The following is a 26,621-nucleotide window of genomic DNA, read 5'->3' on the forward strand; positions in this document are numbered from 1 at the left end:
AGGTATTTGCCCAGGCAAGATAAACTCACAGTCTTTGAGGGCTGCGGGGCATCTCCCTGATGGCCTGATCCAAGACCTGCAGGCCACTCTTCAAATTACCAGTGTCTACATGGATCTGGAACATCACATTGTACATGGCTGCTCTCACAGCCAGGTCATCTTCAAATGTACCTACAGAGATGGTGTGTGATTGTCAAAGAAATGAAAATGAGACGGTAAATGTGTGTGTTTACTGTATATACAGTTAGGTCCATATATATTCAGACATAGGCACAATAGATTTTTACAGGTATTTATCACATGTTTAGGCTATAGTTATACAGTATATTGGATATGAACTGAAAGTGCACACTTTCAGGTTTAATTTAAAGGTATTTACATCCAAATGGGAGAAAGGGTTTAGGAATTACAGCTCTTGAGATTTGCCACCACCATACCCCCTTTTCAAGGGACTAAAAGTAATTGGACAACTGAATCAAAGCCGTTTCATGGACATGTGTAGACTATTCCTTTGTTATTTCTACATCAACTAAGCAAGTAAAAGGTCTGGGCCTGTATTCAAAATACAAACATTTTTAGACTCACCCATCTGACTGTGATTAGTTGTCCAATAAAAAAAGGAGTGATTTTTTTTTTTACGTTTGTGATTGATCATATTAGAGATGCGCTAATATGCGCTGTGCTATCTCATTGCAGCAGAACGTATACATACACAATATGGCATTTCTGTGCTGCCTAAGATGTTTTATCTCTAATATGTATGGTCACAACAATAATCCCTACACGATTAAATCTGTAGCATTTTATTAACTATCATTCATATCACTTTTTGACTTTATGAGATCGTTTAAGAGTTAAGAAGCTTCTTTGATTAACTTTTATCTTTACTAAGATTTTCTCTAAAATTTTAAGGGGAAGTGCACACATTTTAAGTGCACACATTTTAAGCATTTCAAGTGTGGTATTTGCATTTTTAATCTATTGTTGTGAACCATCATGCTTTCAAATGAGCTCTCCATGCAAGTCAAACTCGGCGTTCAAAAACAAAAAAAAATCCATGAGAGCGATAGCAGGAACACTAGGAACATCTAAGAAAGAGAGAACACACTGGTGAGCTCAGTAACAGAAAAAGGTCTGGTTGCCTCCATTCCTTAGATGAAACTAAGATCAACCTGTACCAGAATTACAGGAAGAAAAACATATTGAGAATCCTTAGAACAGCTCATGATCCAAAGCTTACAATGTCATCTGTAAAACATGGTTGAGGCAGTGTGATGGCATTCCATTGGCACTAGGTCACTGGTGTTTTTTGATGGTGTGACAGAATTGTATGAATGGCGGCGAGGCAGAAGCACGCACGGTACTATTTACGTTTTTTTAAGGTTTTATTTATTTAACTATTGCTAGTGCATGGACACCAGAGACAGCGGTGTTCATGTATACAACCTCCAGGAACTAATAGAGTACAGAAATCGTGCACCAACCAATCTGCACGATGATGTACTGGATAGGCTTCGTGACCTCGGCTTGCTGCGGAGACCAGGCCCCCAGTCCTCGGTGTCGCCTGATTTCGGAGACCAGGAGAGGGGAGGCCGAAAGCAGTGTGCGAGGAAGCACGGTAAGCGGCCGGGAGTCCATGCTAGGCTAAGAACAAACCCTAGATGGCCAGCTCTCCCATCCATTCTACTAGCCAACGTCTGCTCCCTGGACAATAAACTGGACTACATCCGACTCAAACGCTCTACACAGCGAGAGATTAAAAACAGCTGCGTGTTTGTTTTCACGAAGACGTGTCTCAGCGACAGAGTTCCGGATGCCACCATTCAGCTCGATGGACTAACCTCATTTAGAGCTGACAGAAATGCAGCTCTGTGTGGTAAGACTCGCGGTGGTGGTGTGTGTGTTTACATCAACACGGAATGGTGTAAGAACTCTTGTGCTTGTTTCTACTTACTGCTCATTGTCAGTGGAGTTTGTGACTGTTAGATGCAGGCCATTTTATCTACCACAGGAATTTACCACTGTTTACATTGTAGGAGTTTACATTCCACCCAGTGCTAATGCTAAAGAGGCGCTAAGTGAGCTAGATGGAGCTATTAGCAACCTGCAAAATGTTCACCCTGACGGACTGTTTATCATCGACAGAGATTTCAACCATGTAAATCTCAAGTCAGTGCTCCCTAAATACCATCAACATGTGGAATTTGCTTCGAGAGGTGAAAACACGCTGGATCTTGTTTACACAAACATTCCCGGCGCTTACTGTGCAAAGCCCCGCCCACACCTCGGTTACTCAGACAGCATCTCTGTTATGCTAATTCCAGCATACAGACCACCCGTCAGACGCTCAAAACCGGTTCTGAAGCAGGTGAAAACCTGACCAGCAGGAGCCACCTCCGCTCTTCAGGACTGCTCTGAGTGCACTGATTGGAACATCTTCAGGTAGGCTGCAACCAACTGCGACTCCGCCAACTTGGAGAAGTACACATCAGCAGTGACCAGCTACATCAGCAAGTGCATTGATGACGTGACCGTCTCCAAGACCATCACCACCCACTCAAACCAGAAGCCGTGGATGACTGCTAACGTGCATGCACTGCTGAGGACTAGAGACCTAGCCTTCAGAACAGGGGACAGGGCAGCCCTAAGAAGAGCAAGGGCCAAATTGTCCCGAGCCATTAGAGAGGCAAAGCGCGCACATGCCCAGACAATCCACAGCCACTTCCAGAACAGCGGAGACACCCGGCACATGTGGCAGGGCATATAGGCGATCACAAACTACAAGACAGCTTCACCTGCCTGTAATAGTGATGCCTCCCTCCCAGACGCGCTGAACGACTTCTAGACCATCCCTCCCCCGACCACCAGGGACTCAGTCTATCCACGGTCGACGTGAGGAGAACTCTATGCAGAGTTAACCCACGGAAGGCTGCTGGACCAGACAACATTCCAGGCAGGGTGCTCAGAGAATATGCAGAACAGCTAGCGGATGTCTTTACTGACATCTTCAACATTTCTCTGAGCAGCGCCGTTGTTCCTACATGCCTCAAACCTACCACATTGTCCCTGTCCCAAAGAAGTCTACAGTGTCCGGCCTCAATGACTATCGTCCCGTAGCACTCACACCCATCGTTATGAAGTGCTTCAAGAAGCTTGTCATGAGGCACATCAAGACCATGCTACCACCCTCACTGGACCCCCTACAGTTCACTGGAGCTCCTCAGGGCTGCGTGCTCAGTCCACTACTGTTCACTCTGCTGACTCATGACTGTGCAGCAATGCACAGATCAAACTATATCAAGTTCACTGAGGACACGACTGTGGTGAGACTCATCAGCAAGAACGGCGAGTCAGCATACAGACAGGAGGTCCAACAACTAACTACCTGGTGTAGAACCAACAACCTGTCTCTGAATGTTGATAAAACTAAAGAGATGGTTGTTGACTTCAGAAGAGCACAGAGCGACCACTCTCCGCTGAACATCAACGGATCATCTGTAGAGATTGTCAAGAGCACCAAATTTTTTGGTGTTCATCTAGCGGAGAACCTCACCTGGTCACTCAACACCAGCTCCATCACCAAGAAAGTCCAGCAGTGTCTCTACTTCCTACGAAGGCTGAGAAAGGCACATCTCCCTCCCCCAATCCTGACCATACAGAGGGACCATTGAGAGCATTCTGAGCAGCTGCATCAGTGTCTGGTTTGGGAACTGTACCATCTGATTTGGGAACTGTTCCATCTTGGATCGCAAGACCCTGCAGCGGATAGTGAGGACAGCTGCGAAGATCATTGGAGTCTCTCTTCCCTCTATCATGGACACTTACACCACACGCTGCATCCGCAAAGCCAACAGAATGACCCCACACAGCCCTCATACACGCTCTTCACCCTCCTGCCATCTGGAAAAAGGTACCGAAGCATTCGGGCCCTCATGACCAGACTATGTAACCGTTTATTCCCACAAGTCATCAGACTTCTCAATAACTGAACTGAGCACAAAATACACGCACATCATCTGTATGAACTGCACAGACCTACACCAATTACACACAATGCTGGAATTAGCATAACAGAGATGCGGTCTGAGTAGCCGAGGTGTGGGCGGGGCTTTGCACAGTAAGCGCCGGGAATGTTTGTGTAAACAAGATCCAGCATGTTTTCACCTCTCATTTCACTGTGTACCGCAACAGATATATATGATTGTAATGACAATAAAAGCTTCTTGACTTGACTTGAAGCAGCTGGATGGTTTTTGAAGTGAATAGAGATATACTATCAGCCCAGATTCAGCCAAATGGAGCAAAGTTGTAGGACAATGCTTCCCAGTACAGATGCACTGCAAAAGCATCCCAAGGGTAAAGGAAAAGAAAAGAATATTCTGCAACTTTTCTCAAGTTCTCAAACCCTTTCAACTCTTCCCACATATGTGCCCCATGGCATTTTCATCAGCATTGGTGGTTCAGTGGTAGAATTCTCGCCTGCCACGCGGGAGGCCCGGGTTCGATTCCTGGCCAATGCAAAAGCTGTGTTTTTCTTTATGTTAAACAGTTTATGATACCACATACAGCTTATTTAACTTAGTATTTAGCAGTTTACATACATATTGCAGCTATTTTTCATGGTTATAAGTTAGAACTTGTACTTACTATTAGGGTCCAGTGCTGAGGTTGCAGCTACTGTTTGTCTTTCCATCTGAGTTTTCACTCCTCTTTCTCTTACCTGCTAAAAGAGTTAAAGTGACTATATGCTCACTTATATATCAGTTATACAGTACAACAGATTCTATCATTTTATCAATTATATCTTTTCTGTCCTTTAAATGAACAGAAAATGTGCTTTTCTTTCATTCTCTATATTATTATCTTATATACCTTCAGATGTACAAATCACTATTTTTAAACGCTAATATAAGCTAAATTCTAATTATAAGTAAATATTCCACCGCTGGGGTCGAAATCCAAAAGCTAAGTCAAATAAGCTATTCAATTTAAAAGATATTAATTGAGTAGTCTACCATTAGTCTACCATTATTGCTGGTACTGGTTTGATGTTAATTTAAACCTATGAGATACACATGAGACAGCGGAAGTGCTTACGCTGGCTGCTTGAGGGTAGGTGCAGTATAGTGCCTTCACAATAAGCTCCAGTGGATTTTGGAGTTGCTGTCTCTGCTCAGGTGTGTCCAAGAGAGGAAGGCAGGAGTTCCAGTAATGCCTTGCTACTGTCCCACAGAGAGGCCAGCTACCTGCCTGCTCAGCATAGCTACATGATGATTAAACATGTTATTACCTTCCCTAATAACGTTATTTAAAAGCTAGTGCACAATCATAAAGTTAACCTATTAATGCTGTCCGTTTGATTGAGATAACTGTCTGCAGCATTTTAAATTGAATTTATGTATAAAAAAAAAAACACAGCTACAATGCAACGCTCCCCAAACTTAGATATATTCATAGTATTTGGTTGAGTTCAACAGTAGATAGTATTTACAGACTAACCTGATGCTTGTCTGGAGCATGGCAAGAGCCTCTGTGTATTTGGCAGAATGGCCACAGGAACTATGAAGCATACTCAAACCTCTCAAACATGCAGCACTACTCAGCATCTCCTGCACTGCTTTCACACTGTACCTAGATACATACAAACAAGTTTCTCAATTAATAGGACAGCAACAAATTTCAAATAAATGTTTACGTTTTGTTTTACTTTTTTAGAAAATTAGGTTTTTAATTGCTTTGTATACAGGTCAAGGTTTAAAAGTTAAGAGGAAATCACACATTTGCAAAGGTGTTGTGAATACAGTTACTTTAACTCTATTGGCAGGTAAGAAACAGAGTAGTAAACACTCAGAAGGAAAGACAAACAGGACCTACAACCTCAGCACTGGACTCTTTTTCACCAAGGCAGTTTGAGTGCTGGTTCAGAGCCAGAGCCTAATTTAGAACCAGTTCTTTCTTTTTAAACACCCAAAGCACCGGCTCTGAACCAGGAAAAGTTGTTCTTAAGTAGCACCAAAACGTTGCAGGTCTACACTTAAGAACCGCTTGCATCAGGGGCTGTGGGCAGGGCTACTGTTAGCGCATTTGATAATGTACCTTAAGTATACCAATGTTTAATACACTTTTACTTTACCGCAATATGATCAATTATCAGCACACATGATAGTAGGTAGCTACATGCTAAGGCTACATTTTTTCTGTGTTAATGATAAAATAATGTTATAATAAGCATCATAGGAAGAAGGACATGCTAAAGCTTGTGGATCAGGAGTATGCAGCAATGGTCCACAGTTCCTGTACTGACCCCAACAGCATGCTTCATCCAACCACAAGACTGCACATATCACAGTATGTCAAGCACTTGGCCAAACTGCTGAACACCAGTACTTCATTAAACACAAGTCCAGAAAAACTGCAGGAACGACAGCAACTCTGGCACTCGTTGACAGAGGGGAGTGAAACTACCAGTGTACCAGTGGTAACTATGCACCCTGCAGTTGTACATCCACCAGCACCTGCTCAAACCACACCCTTGACTCCTGAGAGCTTGGAGAAAATTGTTGAGGGCATCATGGAGCGGCAACAACAGCAGCAGTAACAGCCAGAGCAGAGAAAGCAGACAAAGACGTGTCTTGCCTGTGGGCAGCCAAAGTCTCGCTATGAGAATGATGGCTCCTCTGTCCACTTTTTTCAACAAGGCCCTGTCAGATATTTCTACTGCTCTACAAAGGTCTTCAAAGCTTACACTGGTGAAGGACTAACAAACCCCAGAATGCCATTCCAAGACTTTACGGAAACCGAGTTCTTTCAGAGAGAACTTGCGTCCACAAAGAAACGGGTGGAGGAGAAAAGACAGCAAAAGCGCAAGAGGCCTGAAGTACACCATGTTGGACGCCTGTGTAGGTTTTGTAAGATGGAACTAAAGCAGGGCCCAAACAGTCCACACCTACATACAGACTCCCCTGGAATTGCTGGGAAATATATTTACTGCCCTTCAAAATCTTTTCCATTTACCAGCATTAGGGGATGGAAAAAGAAATGACCTGGAAGGAGTTTCAGAAGTCTGTATTTTATGAGATGGAAAGACAGAGATGGGTGGCAGAAACGAGAAAATAAAAATAAATGTTGTAAATTTTTTTCACCTGCAGTAAACCTTTGTAAATATATTTTCTCTTTATTTAAATGTGTATTAATTGAATTAGTCTTTAATGTTGCATTAATATGTGGATATGTTGTGTGTTTTTCTTACGTGTGTTATTTCTGTTGTGTTTTACTCCTTTAAAGTGTTTAGAATGCCAAATAAACATAATGATTAACACTGATTTCTTTTATGTAGTGTGTCTCACTTTACAGAATTCGTTATATATTATTCAGAAATGTGTTAGATATATGTATTTGTGTTTATAGTTCACAAAGTAGTGTGCAGAATATTTTTAAAGTTGCACTGAGTGGGATTCGAACTGAGGGTTAGACAAAAATTTTAATTCATAAAAATTGACCGTGACGTACATTTAGCACCTGGGAGAGCAGCAAAAATGCTTCAATTTGATTGGCTGGCACTCTGTTCCAAATATACACTTCTTGCCCCCACATGGCAGGCGAGAATTCTACCACTGAACCACCAATGCCCCAGTGCGAAGTAAAAACTTGCATGTGACTTTACATCCTGGACCATATTCTGAATTTGCAGATTTCAAGCCTAGTTGTTTCTTTAGACAAAGCATTAATTGTTGGAGACTTTAATATTCATTTTGGTGAGTTAGAAGATTCTCTGAGAACAGCAGTTGTTTCCATCATAGATTCAGTAGGAGTTAACCAGAATGTAATCTGACCCACTCATTATTGAGGTCACACTCTTGATCTCATTCTAACCTTCGGAATAATTATTGAAAATACAGTCACAGTGCCTCAGTCAAAAGCTCTCTCGACCAATATCTCGTTTCTTTTAAAATGTGCCTAGGATTTGCCACCTCACCATGTTAAACATACATTCATACTCTGCTACGACAGAGAGATTTATGAATAGTCTTCCAGAATTATCATCCATGATGGGTTCGCCTTCTTACTCAACAGAACTTGATCAGGGTATTGACTATTGTGGTGGACATTTTTGCTCTAGAGATGTTTGTAAGGCCTTGTCCTTCTATGCTCGTGACATGGTTATTGTGAGTTGTTGATTTCTTAGATTATGACAAGGACAGCGGGGACTGGAGACGAGTTGGTGGGACTTAGGCTCATAAAGGCTTCTAGAAGACCTTCTAGTAGACCTTGGTAAGACAAGATTAGCTTGATCAGGTGATCAGGTGAAATGAGCAGTCGTTGTGCATTTAAGCCAATGATTGATGATGTTTTGCTTTGACATGTATTCTTTGTTTGAATTCTGTCTATAAAATCTTGATGTATCGGGGCCCGGCCTTGCTCATGCTACACGAGGAGTGCGGGGTCCTGCTATGCAGCAGAACACAATAAACTGTGAAGCCTTGTCTCTTGCCCTTGCCTAACAGTGTGACACTTTATACTTTAAATCTCTCAAAACTCAAACTTCCACAACACTATTTAGAGTCAGTAGTTTGCTACAGCCTAGATATTGTAGCTCAACTTAAAAGGAAAGTAATTAAAGAGAAAAAACTAGCCTGGGACAATCACCACACACGAACTTGAAAACAATCAGCTAGGAAATTGGAATGTAAATTGCATCAAAATAAATATTCAGTATTTCAATTGGCATGATAGGAAAGCTTTCATAGCTACAACAAATCTCTTAGTGCTGCTAGATCAATGTATTTCTCCATTTTTTTATTTAATCTTCTTCTTCTTCTTTCGGCTTTTCCCTTCAGGGGTCGCCACAGCGAATCATCTCTCTCCACCTATCCCTATCTTCTGCATCCTCAACACTTGTCAACACGCTAGTCAACCCACTAGCTTCATATCCTCATTAATTACATCCATATACCTCCTCTTTGCCTCCTTTATTTAATACTGTTGCAAAATGAACTAGGAATAAAAATTTGATAGATAATGCTATAGATGTTATTTCAGTTCTTAAAATATTTCCTTCTGTTCTTAATCCTTGTCCTCATGACACTTAAAATCCATGACTTATATCCAACATGCATAGTAGTAAACACTCAGCAGGAAAGACAAACAGGACCTACAACCTCAGCACTCGAATATTTAGGTAATATGCTAAATACTAAGTTAAATAAGCTACATGTGGTATCATAGAGTGTTTAACATAAAGGAAAAGGGTAACTTTGCATTGGCCGGGAATCGAACCCGGGCCTCCCGCGTGGCAGGCGAGAATTCTACCACTGAACCACCAATGCCATAGTGACAGACGGAGACTTGCATGTGACTTCGAAGAGGAAGCACACACAATTCCTGCCACCACAACAGAGGAATGGGGGAGGGGCTGAGAGGCTTGCTATAAGCTGTAAGAAAAAGTAACAATTTTCTTTTTATGCTTTTTAATCCCTTTTCAGTCTTGCTTCGTTCCTGTCTGCCTGCTGTACCCGCTTAATACTGTATTACACCAATGCCAAGTATATATATGTATAAAAACATAAAAAGAATGCAACACATTGTATTTCTCACGTAGAAAAACATACTATTTATCATATATTTAATATGCCGCAGCTCACAAAATGTATCTGTCCACACCGCTGTCTCTATGGAAACAGGCAGGAATCAAGCGTGTCTCCCCTGGAGTTCTTAGTTGAGCCTGCCACTTATCAGCCAATTAAAAAAAGAGGCTACAAAATAGCCAATCAGAAAATAGCACTATTGTATCTGGAAAAGATTTAACGCAACAACAATCCTCGTTCACCCACAGAGAAAACCACTGGAGCTGTGAGCATCACTTTGAGCACAGAGTAAATCATGATCTCCTGTTTTAATGTTACAACAAATTCACAACTTGTTTGACACAATGACATTTTGACTGCTGTTAGAGATGGTTCCCAGATAATCAGCATAATTTTTTCATGAGTGTCTGTAACTTAGCCAACAGTTTTACAGCCTGTTCACTGACAACACCTGGTCAGAACAAGTAGTCTAGGACAGTGGTTCTCAAACTGGGAGCCCCGAGATGGTGCCAGGGGCCCCAGTTTTATGACATTTTATAAAATAATGAATTTATCATAAATTAAATTTCAGAAAAATAAGGATACTAACAACCATCACTACATTGTATAATTTAATATGATTTGTTTAATTCAAATATTAAAATAAAAAACTATTGCAGAAAAATAGCTGCAATATGTAGGTAATCTGCTAGATGCTATAAGCTGTATGTGGTATCATTAAGTATTTAACATAAAAAATGGGAGAAACTTGAATGGTCCAGGAACCAAACCCATGCCTCCCGCATTGCAGGCAAGAATTCTACCAATGAACCACCAATGCTACAAGCTGCAAGGTTAGACGTACATATGTTTTTAAACAAACAGTACATGCGGTTCCTGCCGCCACAACAGAGGAATGGGGGAGGGGCTGAGAGGCTTGCAGTGAGCTGTAAGGAGAGGAAACCACACACTACAGCCACAAGACATTTATCCTTTTATGCGTTTTTCATAACAATCACTTTAACTCTTTTAGCAGGGTAGAAATAGAGTAGCAAACACTCAGAAGGAAAGACAAACAGGACCTACAACCACAGCACCGGACTCCTTTTATGCGTTTTTCATAACAATCACTTTAACTCTTTTAGCAGGGTAGAAATAGAGTAGCAAACACTCAGAAGGAAAGACAAACAGGACCTACAACCTCAGCACTGGACTCTAATAATAAGTCACAGTTACAACTTATAACCATGAAAAACAGGTTATGTAGGTAATATTCTAAATTCGAAAAATAGCTGCAATATGTATGTAAGCTGCTAAATACTAAGTAAACATGTGTTTAACATAAAGTGTTTAACATAGTGGAAAGAGTGTTTAACATAAAGGAAAAGGGTAACCTTGCATTGGCCGGGAATCGAACCCGGGCCTCCCGCGTGGCAGGCGAGAATTCTACCACTGAACCACCAATGCTGTAGTGGCAGGCAGAGACTTGCATGTGACTTTAAAGAGGAAGCACACACAGTTCCTACAACCACAACAGAGGAACAGGGAGGGGCTGAGAGGTTTGCTGTGAGCTACACAATTCCCAAACCAGACAGTAATGCAGCTGCTCAGAATGCTCTCAATGGTCCCTCTTGCCCCTTTTCCACCAGAACGAACCGGGTGCTGGTTCAGAGCTAGTGCTGGGTCAAAGTTGGTTCCACTAGTGATCCTTCTAAGAACCAGTTTGCCTTTCCATGGACTAGAGAGCCATCACAGAGCAAAGTGTTACGTCACTGTGTACGTGTCATGTTTCCCAACAACGTTAGCGCAGCAGCGGCAAACACAAACACAACATCAACAATGGCGGATGTGGCTTTACTGTTAATTCTCATGGCTTTGTGAACCTACATTGGCATCCAAACGCGGCAAATCCAAAGTGTACGTGCAGCTTGATGTAATTTGTATAAACGGAGATTGCAATCGAGAATAATAAAAAGTACATAACATTATTTTATCATTAGCACAGAAAAAATGTAGCCTTAGCATGTAGCTATCTACTATCATGTGTGCTGATAATTGATCATATTGCGGTAAAGTAAAAGTGTATTAAGCATTGGTATACTAAAGGTACATTATCAAAGTCACTAACAGTAGCCCTGCCCACAGCCCCTGATGCAAGCGGTTCTTAAGTCTAGACCAAAGTTTTGGTGCTACTTAAGAACCACTTTTCCTGGTTCAGAGCCGGTGCTTTGGGTGTCAAAAAAAAAGAACTGGTTCTAAATTAGGCTCTGGCTCCGAACCAGCACTCAAACTGCTTTGGTGGAAAAGGGGCATCTGTAGAACGTAGTCAGGATGGGGGGAGGAAGATGGGCCTTTCTCAGACTTCGTAAGATCTAGAGACGCTGCTGGGCTTTCTTGGTGATGGAGCTGGTGTTGAATGACAAGGTGAAGTTCTCCGATAGATGAATACCAAGAAATTTGGTGTTCTTGATGATCTCTACAGGTGATCTGTCAATGTTCAGCAGAGAGTGGTTGCTCTGTGCACTTCTGCAGTCAATTACCATCTCTTTACTTTTATCAACATTCAGAGACAGGTTGTTGGCTTTACACCAGACAGTTAGCTGTTGCACCTCCTCTCTGTATGCCGACTCGTCATTCGTGCTGATGAGACACGACAAAGTGATATTGTTCCATCTGTGTATTGTTGCGAAGTCGTGGGTCAGCAAGGTGAACAGCAGCAGTGGAGTGAGCAGGCAGCCCTTAGGGGCTTCAGTACTCAGTGTGGTTGTGCTGGAGATACTGTTCCCGATCCGGACTGACTGAGGACTACCAATCAGGAAGTCCAGGATCCAGTTGCAGAGGGAGGTGTTCAGTCCCGGCAGGCTCAGCTTCCCAATCAGGTGCTGAGAGATGATTGTATTAAATGCTGAACTAAAGGCTATGAACAGCATTCGTACATAAGTGTCTTTATTGTCCAGGTGGGTGAGAGCAAAATTAAGGGCCGTGGCAATGGCATCGTCCGCATAGCGGTTTGGAGGATACGCAAACTGTAGAGTTCCAAACAATAGGCGCAGAGAATGTTTGTGTAAACAAGATCCAGTGTGTTTTCCCCTCTCATTGCAAGTCCACATACTGATAGAATTTAGGGAGCACTGATTTGAGATTTGCATGATTGAAATCTCCAGCAAAAATAAACGCTGGAAAAAAGCAAAAATAATAAACAGTCCGTTGGGGTGAACATTCTGCAGATCGTTAACAGCTAAATAGAGTTTACATAGAGCGTCCTTAGCATTAGCGCTGGGAAGAATGTACTCTGACAATGAAAACCCTAGTGAATTCCCATGGTAAATAAAATGGCCTGCATCTAACAGTCACAAACTCCACTAGCGAGAAACAGTAACTGGAAACATGCACAAAGATCTTGCACCATTCCGTGTTCATGTAAACACACACACACCACTACCGCGAGCCTTAGCACACAGAACTGCATTTCTGTCTGCACAAAACAAGGTGAGCCCATCTAGCTGAATGGCGGCGTCCGGAACAGACGGTCGCCCACTTGCCACGCTTCCGTTTCCTGGAGCATCAGGAGACACAGAGGATTGGAGGCCTGGTCTCCACAGCAAGCAGAGGTCGCAAAGCCTTTCCAACACATCATCGTGCAGGTTGGTTGTTGCACGATTTCTGTATTGTACTAACTTCTGGTGGTTGTATACATGAAGACCGTCGTCTCTGATGTCCATGTACTAGCAAAAGTCAGGCTAAAAAACGTAAATAGCACCATATTGTATCCGAAGTGGCCGATGCGTGCTACTGCCACGCCGCCATCTTGGAATTACTCTAAGAGTACTTTCCAGTTATAACTTATAACCATGAAAAAAGCTGCAATATGTAGCTAATCTTCTAAATACTATAAGCTATATGTGGTATCATAAAGTATTTAACATAAAAGAAAAAGAGAGCTGGTTAGCACATTCGCCTCACACCTCCAGGGTTGGGGGTTCGATTCCCGCCTCCGCCTTGTGTTTGTAAAGTTTGCATGTTCTCCCCGTGCCTCGGGGGTTTTCTCCGGGTACTCCAGTTTCCCCCGGGGCAAAGACATGCATGGTAGGTTGATTGGCATCTCTGGAAAATTGTCCGTAGTGTGTGATTGCGTGAGTGAATGAGAGTGTGTGTGCCCTGCGATGGGTTGGCACTCCATCCAGGGTGTATCCTGCCTTGATGCCCGATGACGCCTGAGATAGGCACAGGCTCCCCGTGACCCGAGGTAGTTCAAAAAAGAGAGCTTAAATGGTCCAGTAATCAAACCCAGACCCCTCACATAACAGGCAAAAATTCTACCAATGAACCACCAACACTACAACAGCCGCAAGGTTTTACATACAAGTGACTTTAAACAAAAAGACCAGGCGAATCCTTCCACCATATCAGAGGAATGGGGGAGGGGCTGAGAGGCTTGCTGTGAGCTGTAAGCTGAGGAAACCACACACTACAGCCAAAGGAAAATGCTAACCTTGCATTGGCCGGGAATCGAACCCGGGCCTCCCGCGTGGCAGGCGAGAATTCTACCACTGAACCACCAATGCTGCAGTGGCAGGCGTATACTTGCATGTGACTTTAAAGAGGAAGCACACACAGTTCCTACAACCACAACAGAGGAACAGGGAGGGGCTGAGAGGCTTGCTATAAACTGTAAGCAGAGGCAACCACACACGTTTTCTTTTTATGCTTTTTCCTGCCTTTTCAGTCTAACCTTGTTCCTGTCCACCTGCTATACCAGACATGGGCAAACTACGGCCCGCGGGCCATATACGGCCCGTTGGGCTTTTTAATCCGGCCCGCCGAACTCATCCACGTTATATTATTAAATTCAATTTTATTATAAAGACACCACAATCATTTTACCTAGCCGTAATTCCCATCACTGGACTCTAACAGTAAGTTCCAGTTACAACTTATAACCATGAAAAATAGCTGCAAGTATTTAACATAAAAAAAGGGAAGAAACTTGAATGGTCTAGGAACCGAACCCATGCCTCCCACATTGCAGGCAAGAATTCTACCAATGAACCACCAATGCTACAGCTGCAAAATTAGACGTACATATGTCTTTAAACAAACAGTACATGTGGTTCCTGCCGCCACAACAGAGGAATGGGGGAGGGGACACTACAGCCACAAGACATTTATCCTTTTATGCATTTTTCATAACAATCACTTTAACTCTTTTAGCAGGGAAGAAATAGAGTAGCAAACACTCGGAAGAAAAGACAAACAGGACCTACAACCTCAGCACTGGACTTATAACTATGAACAATAGCTGCAATATTTAGCTAATATGCTAAATACTAAGTTAAATGAGCTATATGTGGTATCATAGAGTGTTTAACATAAAGGAAAAGGTTAACCTTGCATTGGCCGGGAATCGAACCCGGGCCTCCCGCATGGCAGGCGAGAATTCTACCACTGAACCACCAATGCTGTAGTGACAGATGGAGACTTTCATGCGCCTTCGAAGAGGAAGCACACACAGTTCCTGCCACCACAACAGAGGAATGGGGGAGGGGCTGAGAGGCTTGCTATAAGCTGTAAGCAGAGGCAACCACACACTAAAGCCGCAAAACAATTTTCTTTTAATGCTTTTTCCTCCCTTTTCAGTCTTGCTTCGTTCCTGTCTGCCTGCTCTATATCTATCTATCTATCTATAGATAGATAGATACACAATGTCCTGAGGCCTTTGGGAGCCAAGGCAGTGTTTCATACCCACATTTACACATCCATCCATTCACACCTTCAACCAATTTATTAAGACCAATCCACTGGTACATACTGCACAACATAATGCAAAGAACAAAACTCATACTGGGTTTTCAGGAAATGAAAATTCTATAGTACTTGAGAAATTATTCAGTAAATAGTTGATACGTTCATCATTAAAATATTTTTAACTCTTCTGAACTGTTTTTAAGTATTAAAACTGAGCCTTGGATGATCATGTTGTGCATTTTCTCTCCGGTCTTTGAAAAACATTGGAAAAACAGTGTTGGGTATAAGTACTCACAGGTTACACTCTGAAATTTTTGCCTCATGGATGGCAGTCTGATCCAGCTGAAGTGCATCCTGGGTGCAAACCATAACAAGGTCATGATCAGCACTCCGATGAGCAAAGTGAGCAAGTTGAGACCATGCATATAGTTCCACCACAGGATCAGACCATTTACAGCCAGATGCTAGTTGCACAAGCTGTCAGAGAATTAAAAGAAAAAAATTACAAAAAGAATAAAAAATAAAAAATCATAGGAAATAAACAATAAAATGATTTTTGGTGACAAATAGTTATGAAGTCAAAAGTAAAGCAAGTCTTAAAAGTAAGTCATGCTTTCCTTTTTTGTTACAACATAGCAAAACTGACTGTAGTAAGGCTGGGCACAGAGAATTCCATCGGTGGATGGTTACTATTACACCGCAGCATCTCCACTCCAACCAGTACACGTGACATGGCCTGTATTGCCTCATTTGTACACTGAGAGAATCAAGCATGAATGTAAATCTCCATACTACGATTAAAATTGAGATTAAAGTTGACTTAATGCTTTTTATTTGTATTTATTCCAAAAAAAATGTTACATTAGTTTACAGGTGATTACAAAGACTCTACCACACACCTCATCATCAATGTCGAGGTTCTGTCCAATCTGCTGTTGCAACAGGCATTTGGTATTTACCCACGTACCAATAATCTGCTTTCGAATAACGATGGGCACCATCTCATTGTTCCCATTGGACAGACGCAGGGCATATTCACACATCTTCAGCACAGAAAAGACAAACAATACTATTATTTGGCCTTATACAATGCTTAATATCATTATACATGATAGCTTTTATAAATAATAAAAACCTTTATTTAAAAACTGCATGTTGTGTTTACTTGTGTTATCTTTGACTAATATTTAAAGTTGTTTGATGATCTGAAACATTAAAGTGTGACAAACATGCAAAAAAAAAACAAGAGGGTAAACACTTTTTCACCCCACTGTGTGTCTCTCTCTCTCCTCTCTCTCTCTCTCTCTCTATATATATATATATATATATATATACACACACACACACACACACGGAACAGGAAGTGTTTGAAGACAGCCAGTGACTCTGATCAGAAGACAGCTATTCTGACATCAATGCGAAGTTTCTTCCACCCCTTGGTATCAAAACATAGAATAGCCTTGATGTATGCCTTGTACCCTGAGAGATGATGAGACCAGTCAAGCAGTAAGCAGTGCTAGAGGATCTGAGGGAACAGGGAGGGGCTGTGTGTGTGTTTGGTTCTCTTTTTTAAAAAACACCAATATGGTTGGAGAAGTTGCTATTTATCCCAAAATATTAAAAGATAGTAAAAGATAGTCAGTATGGGCTGTAAAAATTTATAATGGGATAGACTCTAGAGATAAATACCACCAAATTCATGTGGGAATTGTATAGGTCACCTCCTTTCTAACAGGGCTTTTTGAATGTGTGTTATCCTGGTACAATACTGTGTGAAGGCTGTAAATTTAAACAAATTGCTGGTAAAAAATCAGTGGTTTTCAGTGTGTAAACACTAACAATGTCTCACCTGCAAAGCCTTCTTTATGTCCTCCAGTAGAACTGCCTGGGTGGAGACTGACTTCTCCATTCCTTTCTTTCCACTTTTCTTAGTCTTGGCAGCAGAAGACTGCCGTTCCTCCTGACTAGTATGACTAGATGTCATATACCAAGATTGGATAATACCCTGTGCTACAGCATCACACAACAGGACAAGCAGCACCACTTCCCTGTGACAACACAGTCAATGTAATCAACTGACTTTACATTTTGGGGGAAAATTGATTATAAGATTCACCCCTCATTGGAAGCCTCACCCCTCATGGCCTGTCTCTCTGAGTAGCTCCACCAACTGGCTGAATGTTTGTACAAGCTTGTTCTGCCCCTTTACGGCAAGAATATGATTATTATAGTTCCACAGATAAACGGCTGCATTAACGACCAGCCACGGCTCCTGCAGCTCTGCTCCGAGTTCTGCACCACGCAAAAAATTAGCTGTTGCATAGACTGACATCTCCTGAATCCAGTCACTGTGGACACAACAAAGTAAAAGAGAATGAGAGAAAAGATAACAAAAGAAAGAGAAAGAAATCAAAGACAGAGAAGAAGAATGGGAGGAATCAAGATAGTTGAAGTACAGAATTCTCTAGTTTTCACAGCTCATGCATGCCAAGAGAGTTAAGAAAACAGTATAATGTAAGTAGACTGTAAAAGAAACTTGAACATCCTTCATTGTCACGCTGAGAGACTACTTTGTGGGCTTTGTTTTGTAAACCAAAATCAAGAGCCTTTTTGGGAATGTTGTACCCTTTAGATTGAAATAAAAAATGCCATTAAACGCATACTATGGTGTTGGATAGGGCACACCAATTTCCCTTCTTAAATATTGGTTTGAGCATGAAATAGAATCAACATTTAACATGATACACTATGTGAACAGAGGCGCTTGTGAGGCGGGATGAGGCGGCCATTTCTATGTGAGCGGGCCATTAAATTTTTTACACAGATCATTTTGAGGGAACATTGTTTGAGAAAGAAGTTTAACCCTTTGATGTAATATTATTTGTGTGTACCTGTATAGAGTCCACTGAGGGTCATTCCTAGTGTCTGTATCAAGTGTGGGTGCTCTTCTCTTAACAGGTGGGACAGGAGAGTCATTGAGTTCTACTCCCTCAGAGCGGAGTTTATGAATAGTTGCCTAAAACACACAAAACTATGTACTTAAAACAAGTGGCACAAAGCATTCATTTTGCAACTGAGAAACTACAAGATCATAACCAATGTTTATTATGTTAAGAAAAGAGAAATCTGATATAGCAGATATGGCGGGGTCAGATTGTCATGCCCCCAGATGCAGAAGGAAGGAGACAGACCCGTACGCAGGATAGCTTCAAATGAAAGGGGTTTAATACATAAGGAAGACAAACAAACATATCCACACTACACGGGGAACTAACGTAACTAATGAATCCGCGCTGCCATCGGCAACGCGGCTCACATATATACGCAGACCAGTCAATCACACAATGGGGAACAGGTATGGAGACAGGGAGGAGCAGATGAAGGCGGGGCAGAAACGTGACAAAAACAAACAAACAATAGCACGTGTCCAAAAGTCCACACTGATCCCTGACAGATCCGCGCTGATCCCTGACACAGATATGGATGAAAATCATATTAAACCTTCATTCCAAAAAAGGGTTATAGTGACATAAAACATTCAGGTCCAGATATAAATCACAGAAGTCCTTAAATACCTGAAATATTACTTGTAAGTTCTACCCAGATTTTGTCTGTAACCTACTCTTTGGTTTTTACATGAGCTGGGTGATGCGAAGCTGCAGTGACTGTGAGCTGTGCACAAACACAGCAACAAAGCATCAAAGTGAAGTGAGTCGATTAGAGAAATGGGAATTCAATCCCTGCACTTCCAACACCTGGCATCTTCATCAAATTAGTGGAATTCCTTTTGGGAATCAAAGGAAACATTCTGGAAACACCTCTCAGAAAACAAAGGAAACATTTTGACAGAGAACAAAGAGAAAGTGCCTTTTTGATAATGTTGTTGCTTTTCATTTTTTTCCTCTCAAATGTCTCAAGAGACGTGGTTGCAGACCACAGCCCAAGGGTACTGGACACGTTCTTTAGTTCAGACCTTACAGACATTAAAAACAGGATTAAGTTGGTCTTAGTTGGAGAGCTTGTCATAATATAATCGCATTTGCATGCTGAAAATGTTTTTAGCCTGTTTACCAAAATAATTATGACTGTGTCTTCAGCAGTCTCAGATGGTTGGAAGCAGGCCAGTGTGCTAAGGGGACTGATCTTGATTATAACATTAGTATAGTGATGTTAAATAACAGCAGGAAATTCAAAAGGTAAAATATCTTGTGATTGGAGTGATTCAGAAACAAGCTGTTGTCTCAAGGGCACCAGATTAAGGCAAACTACAGTTGATATGATGCTAAACATTTTGAAATGCAAAATTCACTAAGTTGATTGTACATTTCCAGCATTTAGCAGATGCCCTTATCCAAAGCAACTTACATTATCTCATTTTTATACAACTACAATTGAGGGTTAAGGGCCTTGCTCAGGGGCCCAACAGTGGCAGCTTGGTGGACCTGGGATCAAACTCACAACTTTCCGATTGGAAGCCCAACACCTTAACCACTAGGCTACTACATGCCAAAGTGTACATGGGCTATATGTTTCTGTGTGTAACAGAAGCAAATGTAAACATATACATTCTGGATTAAAACCACTAGTAGGCTGAAAGTTTTGTGCAAATTGTGTAAAACATATTTTCCCAAGTATTGATTGTCTGTTCTACCTCAGCATTGATGAAGTGGACCTCAGCCAGCATACGCAACAGCTCTCGCTCTCCACTCTCTTCCCTGTCCATTTGTTCACCTTGGGTCAAGAGAATACACACACATTGAGGTTAATATTGTCTGTGAAAAAATAAATGTTGTGATGATCATTTATTTATTTTTCATTGCTATATATTGTCTAGGTTGCATGTCAGTGTACAATAAGCTGTAGACTTCCAAAAGGGACAGATTACAGTCAAACTGTTTCAAGAGCAACAGTCATTATGTGGTTATGAAAGCATGGCTGGACTTCAAATAAACAAGAAGAATAGAGGACGAAAATCAAAACTTAAAGGGAACATCAAACACTAAGAAGGATTGTGGTCAAACAACACAACCACTGTTGCAATGTGACAGCAGAACTTAATATCCACTTTAATGACCTTGTTTCTATAAAAACAGTCTGCAGAGAAAAAAGACTGCAGAGAAAGCAGAAAGCTAACATCCATAGAAAGAGTTGAAACAGCTAAATCATTAATCACAGACATCAGTGCAAAAATGTGAACAACATGGTGTCATGATCATAAAACCTGGACAGCTGAAGACTGGAAATATGTCATATGGCCTGATGAATCATTAATTACATTATTACCAACAGCAGGTTGAGTTTATGTTTGAAAACCCCAAAAGAACTGAACAACTTGGACTTGTTCTAACTGTTATCTATGTTCTAACTGTTATCTGTGTTATCTATGTTCTAACTGTTATCTATGTTCTAACTGTGACCATATCTTGGTATACTGCTGGCCCCATAATTAGCTTACATGGTCAATTTACTGCCAGCATGTATTTGTAAATTTTAAGTGATCAGGTGCATCCTATTGTCCTAATGCCATTTATCAGGATGATAATGCGCCCATACACACAGTTCAGTCTTGATTTGAGGAGCACCTTCTCTGGCCAGCTCAATCACCTGACTTGAATATTGCCAAACCAATGTGAGAAATTTTAGAGAGAAGAGTGGGAAGCAGGTTCCCTGCCCCAACCTCTCTGGAGAAACAAGACGCTATTCTGCTGTGTGGTACATAATTCCACTAGAAGATATTCAATAGTCGTTAAAAAAAAAGCATTTTAAAAACATATTTAGACTAATGCAAATAGATCTCTTACACTTGATTGTCCATCTCTCATCATCATAAAGCAGACAGAAGCGGCAAGCTGCCCTGCACACATCCCACAACTCCTCTTTCCTTGCAGCCTTGACCAGAGACACCCACAGTCTCATCCTATCATGGAGAATTGCAGAAACACAATAAACACAGAAAGACTATATCAACACTAGAGCTAAGCAAAATGGTGCTTTTATTTTTTTCCTGAAGTTATACCAGGAATAACGCCCTGGATGGGATGCCAATCCATTAAAGGGCACCATGCACACACACATCCAATTACCCCGTATGGGCGATTTAAAGTAGCCAGTCCACCCACATGTCTTTTGTATTTTGGAGACATAGTGTGTGGAGACAAAATGTGAGAACCCAGCCACGTAATGTGGAGAAAATGCAAAATACTAACCAAAACAATTATTGCATTTAAGAACTATAGATGTACTTTTAACTAGACATGTGACTTTTTAATATAGCATGTAAATGAACAGTGAGTTATTATTAGTATGTTATTGTTAGGCATAGGCTTTAAATTCAAAATTCCTACAGAATACTGTACCCATTCACATGAAACTTGACTTACATGTGAACTACACACAGAAAAATTTAATTGGAAATAATTCTACCTCTTTGTATTTCTCTAAGTTGTGTAGTATATTATTTCAATTTACAAAAAGGGTTTATTATGATTTTAGTGTCTTAAATAATAACCTATCTATAAACATGCATACATTTAGTTGGCAGTTAGGTTGGGATACAATAAATAATTTGTGCTCTCTTGACTAAGCTATTTTTAATGGCATGTTCTCTCTCTCTCTCTTTGAGTAGAACTGGTTCTGGTGCTGGCCCGCTTAATGAGCTCCTCATGGATTATGTGGTTCTCACCACATAATCCTTGAAACCTTTTTCAACATTCCTGTGAGGTTCCAAGTTAAGAACACAGATTCAACTGTAAGTCCATTTTCACAGTGGCATCTGCCATCTTGAGCACAAATCTGTAAGGAAACAGATCAACTCAAATATATCTATACCTCTCTCTGTCATCTGTGTCTCTCTCCAGCCTGGCAAGATGACATTCTACTTTTTGTACACAGGTCCTGTAGTGCTTGGCCTTAGCAGCAAGTTCTTCCACTTTGTCCTTTAGTCTGCTATCTAACATTGAATATCAAACATAAAAAAAGAAAAAAAAATATCAGCCAAACTGTGTAGAAGCCAAATTGTCAGACACAGGAACAGGATTGGAAAAGCTTAATCAGAGGTACCCATTTGCCATAGAGCTGTAATATGTAGGGTGAATATGGAGGGAAAAAAATTCCCATAGCAATATGAGAGGCGCTCCATGTCTACTACCACCCACAGACATTCCAATGCCAAAACATCAAAAGCTAAATACGATGAAGCAGTAATACCTTTAGCTGTGCCTTCTGCATCCAGGACCGTCTGGAAGGTTTCAGGTGCCAAAGCAATACCAGCACTAACCAGTGTGTGGCGCCACTTTGCTGGATCAATTCCCAGCCGCTCTTTTGTCTTCAAATGCAAAAAATTACAATTAAAACAGACACTGCTTGGTCATTACTGTTAAGCATATCTACATTGTAACCCATTGGGTTACACAGGGTTTCATAGATAAAATTGTGTAGCACACAAGTGATCAGACCTGTTGAAGGAGCATGGCTGCCTGGTCCTCTGGGCGTGTGGGAGTGGTGTAAAGATTGCTGCGCTGTTGAATGAGGTAAAGAGAGAAGGACAGGCGCTGCTGGAACTGGCCGCTCTCATCCAGGCCCAGGGCTGCTTGGAGGTGCTGTGCTGCAGGCTCCAACCTCTCTGCTTCCTCCTCTATAGCCGCCAGTTCAGCATGAATCTGACACCGTATGTCCAGCAACATGCTTGTGAAACACACACACAAAGTACAGTTAACAAATACAATGCATTATACTCAATAATTTTAACATATAGTGCACTGCTAAAAAAAAACACTGGTAAAAAATTGCAATGACCTAGTGTAATAAAATTTTAAAAAGTGCATGTAGGCAAAACTCTTCTGGAGATGTAAATAACAAATACATGCAAACACAAACCTATTCATGTTTTTTAGGGCTTGTGAGAGTGTGAGTAGAGGGCTTTTAAGGTTCTTCCGGAGATTCTGCTGGAGCAGAGGTAAGCAGCTGTTCCACAGAGCGGCACACACACTCTGTGTCACCTCAGCATGTCCCTCTCTCACTGCCCTGAGGAGCAATGCTTCTAAACGTCTTACTACACTTAACTGGGCCTAGGAACAGAAAGCACATCCATGTTGAACACTGCACAGTACATATAGACAATTAGACCATGTAAGCAGAACTCAGAGTTCAATAGAGTGGTTAAATAAAGAGATGATAATAAAAAAATAATGTAGGTTATTTTGTTGTGTGCATGTATTTTCATTTTAGTCGAAAAAATAAAATGTTATACTGTGCATGCAGTAAAACAAAACATGTAAAGATACGAATTAGGGCTATGCAATATGGACAAAATAATCATATTGCGATTTTCTGAATGAATATTGCGATTGCGATTTTATTTGCGATTTTTTTCTTGGGTAGTTTCATCCTCATAATGTTTGTTGATGTAGTTCAGAATTTTTGATTTTATAGACTTTGTCAAGTCAGTATCTTCATCCTCAACTGCAAGAATCTTGGTGTTCAGCAGGTGAAGAACCGGTTTCACATACGACACACTGATGTAGTTTTCACTGGAAAGGGCATCCTTGAACTCCTGAAGTGGACCCAATGCCTTACTTACAGATTCTAGAACATCTGTGTCTTGTCATTGGGGCACTAGGTGTCTTGTTTTACGGTCAGCTGAAAGGACCTGAGACAATGCCCTCTGTTGCTCCAAAACCCTGTCTACCATTTGTTGCATTGAGCCCCATCTTGTTGGGCATGATGTTATGAGGGCATGTTGGGGAAGCTGGAGTTCTTCCTGGGCTTCGGCTAACATCTTCTTTTTTTCCAACTGTGGGAAAAATGTCCCACTAGCTTTTTGCACAAGCCGTTGGCGCAGGAAATGCGAGGTTCATCCTTGATTTCCCCAATTTCTAAAAAATAAAAAATTGCAAAACATGATGAATGTGTATTTCATTCATTCAAATATAAAATTATTGAGTAACACTTTACAATAAGGTGCTATTTGTTAACAACTAGTTAATACATTAGCTAAAATGAACTGACAATGAACAATACTAATATAGTATTAATGTTAGTTCATGTTAATTTTAGCATTTATTAATACATTATTAAAATCAAACATTGTCATTGTTAACATTAGTTAATGCACCATGAACTAACATGAATAGTTGTACTGACATGAACTAACATTAACAAGAATAAATAAATGCTGGAAAAAATTGTTTATGGTTAGCTAATGGATTAGTATTTGTGGCGACATATATGCAAATTCATTCTCCGCCAGTAGGAGGCGCTTAGAGTGGGACAGAGAGCTTTTTCCTTGGTAACGCTGTATACAAAGCAACGCTCGGCTGCTTTATCAGGCATTACATGCAAAATAAAAAGAAAACGACATTCAAAAATTTCTGAGGACAGTCGGTTTTTCTTCAGAAATAACTCCACAAATAATTCAATGTAAGGAAAACACTGCAATTTACTACTGTTAACAAATAGTACCTTATTATAAAGTGTTACCAACTATGGTACAAGTTGAAAATACTATTACAAAACATTATAATACGTTTTCATATTAAATATCTTTGTGCAATTTGTTTCTTAATAAAAAAAGTATGCACTACAAAGTGCCCTAATGTAAAGTATACATTACTTAATGTAAAGTAGAATAAATATCTATTAAGAAAAAATGTATGTAATAGAATGTATGTAAAAATGTATGTAATAGAAAAAATGTATAATAAAATCTAACTTACGAATTGCCAAATGCAGTCTGTGTCCGAAGCACTGCAATCGTGTCCAGTTGTTCAAAGTGACAGCCTTCACTATATTAGTTCCATTGTCTGTGGTGATAGACACTTGTTGCTCTTCCCATGATGCTAAAGCTTCTTTTAACCCTTCAGATATATTTTCTCCAGTGTGATCTTCTGGGAAGAATGCTGTTTGCAAACATCGACTTTTCATTTCAAAGTTGTCATTAATATATAATATCTGTGGTCGTGGCATAGTATTTCACCTGTTTGAGCTCGTATTCAACGCCCGCCTTACATTTCTCATACATTTCGGGAATAGCAAATCGTGTGAAATGAGTGCGAGATGGCAGCTGGTATCTTTTGTCGAGTGTTTGTATTAGTCTTCGGAAGACGTCTTTACTGACGATGTGCGCAGGCATCATATCTTTGCATATATGATAGGTGACCGTGTCGGTAATTTCTTTGTGCCGTTTTGATCCTTTCTCATAAGGCATGGCGCTTGCAAATGCTTGAACAATGGATATTTCTTCAATCTGTTCGGGCTGGCTTTGATGTGTGCTTTTGTTTGTTTCGATGGACTTTGTCGACATGCATTGATCATGCAGTTTTTTATGGCGCTGTTTTAAGTGTTGGAACAGATTTGTAGTATTGCTCCATTTCGTTGGAATAATCATTTCACAAGTCTTGCTAATTACCTTGCTCTGTGACACAGCCTCTCTCCTGAATCCAAAATACTCCCAAACGACTGACGTTGAATTTCACTTTGGCACCAAATCATTTTTATTTTGACCTGCATCCATATTTTATGTTCTTTCCTCCCGCTCGCCTATTCGGTTTTTCCGCTCAGCTTCGTTGTCTGCTGCGTGAGCTCTGATGGGTTAACATCTTTCTCCCGCTCAGTTTAGCTGTAATTTGCGCTGTGCGCTGCGTGAGCTCTGATTGGTTAACATCTTAATAGATAAAATTGCAGCCTTATGCGGTTTAGAAATCGCATGTGCTTAAATTGTGATTTTTTTTTGCGATTGCGATTAATTGCACAGCCCTAATACGAATTGTGTTTCCATGTTGTGTGTCTTTGTTTTGATTCATATGCTGTCTCTCCCTTTTATTGTCATTAGTTTTCTCTCTCGCGTTTCCCAATTACTCTGTCGAATTTAACCCATTTGCACCTATGCAATTTCACAGGAAGTTTGATTTGGATATAAAATATATTCAGTTTCACAAGAGTTTATGTAGGGATGTAGTGATTAAAGAAAGATTGGGAAGTGGGAAGAAATGGGGGAACTGAAAGAGGGAAGAATTCTGGGTATTTACTGGGTTTACTGGACCAGTGTGAACACATCTTCCATTGAAACATCACAGATGGCTTGAACCAAATTCAGTAATAAAGTTACACTAAGTAAATAAAATACTAGTACCTCCACGCTGCTTTTGGTGTAGTCCTCAGTGTTGTCATTCTGTTTAATTAGGGCCAGTTCACACTCAATGCACTCAACCATGATATGCTGCCAAACAGCCTGCGTTAAAAAAACATGCACAATCTTGTTAACTGCTTAATCAGAAACACATGTAATGAGTATATATTTAGAGAGATTACAAAGAG

The 26,621-nt window shown here is 40.9% G+C and overlaps 1 protein-coding gene and 5 non-coding genes across 6 annotated transcripts in view; 1 reads left to right on the forward strand and 5 right to left on the reverse strand.

Annotated features, from left to right (window-relative positions):
• Nucleotides 1–26,621, reverse strand: part of LOC132847462 (cilia- and flagella-associated protein 46) — a 78,314-nt gene that overhangs the window by 40,875 nt on the left and 10,818 nt on the right. Inside the window, exons 10-27 of the mRNA XM_060872758.1 lie at nt 26,437–26,535; nt 23,184–23,374; nt 22,763–22,991; nt 22,515–22,632; nt 22,137–22,257; nt 21,110–21,225; nt 19,960–20,039; nt 18,200–18,324; nt 17,444–17,656; nt 17,158–17,356; nt 16,208–16,351; nt 15,955–16,065; nt 15,604–15,785; nt 5,500–5,631; nt 5,098–5,263; nt 4,644–4,720; nt 3,244–3,245; nt 30–171 (exon numbers count right to left, since the gene is read on the reverse strand). Of these exons, the coding sequence (XP_060728741.1) occupies nt 30–171; nt 3,244–3,245; nt 4,644–4,720; nt 5,098–5,263; nt 5,500–5,631; nt 15,604–15,785; nt 15,955–16,065; nt 16,208–16,351; nt 17,158–17,356; nt 17,444–17,656; nt 18,200–18,324; nt 19,960–20,039; nt 21,110–21,225; nt 22,137–22,257; nt 22,515–22,632; nt 22,763–22,991; nt 23,184–23,374; nt 26,437–26,535 (2,447 nt within the window). The remainder of the gene's footprint in view (nt 1–29; nt 172–3,243; nt 3,246–4,643; nt 4,721–5,097; nt 5,264–5,499; nt 5,632–15,603; nt 15,786–15,954; nt 16,066–16,207; nt 16,352–17,157; nt 17,357–17,443; nt 17,657–18,199; nt 18,325–19,959; nt 20,040–21,109; nt 21,226–22,136; nt 22,258–22,514; nt 22,633–22,762; nt 22,992–23,183; nt 23,375–26,436; nt 26,536–26,621) is intronic.
• trnag-gcc (transfer RNA glycine (anticodon GCC)) lies at nt 4,450–4,520 on the forward strand. Its single transcript has one exon. It is a non-coding gene; the product is annotated as a tRNA-Gly (tRNA).
• Nucleotides 9,256–9,326, reverse strand: trnag-gcc (transfer RNA glycine (anticodon GCC)). The gene has a single exon. It is a non-coding gene; the product is annotated as a tRNA-Gly (tRNA).
• On the reverse strand, nt 10,960–11,030 carry trnag-gcc (transfer RNA glycine (anticodon GCC)). Its single transcript has one exon. It is a non-coding gene; the product is annotated as a tRNA-Gly (tRNA).
• Nucleotides 14,058–14,128, reverse strand: trnag-gcc (transfer RNA glycine (anticodon GCC)). Its single transcript has one exon. It is a non-coding gene; the product is annotated as a tRNA-Gly (tRNA).
• Nucleotides 14,953–15,023, reverse strand: trnag-gcc (transfer RNA glycine (anticodon GCC)). The gene has a single exon. It is a non-coding gene; the product is annotated as a tRNA-Gly (tRNA).

Source organism: Tachysurus vachellii, chromosome 6 (genome assembly GCF_030014155.1).
Source record: "Tachysurus vachellii isolate PV-2020 chromosome 6, HZAU_Pvac_v1, whole genome shotgun sequence".
Classification (NCBI taxonomy): Eukaryota; Metazoa; Chordata; class Actinopteri; order Siluriformes; family Bagridae; genus Tachysurus; species Tachysurus vachellii.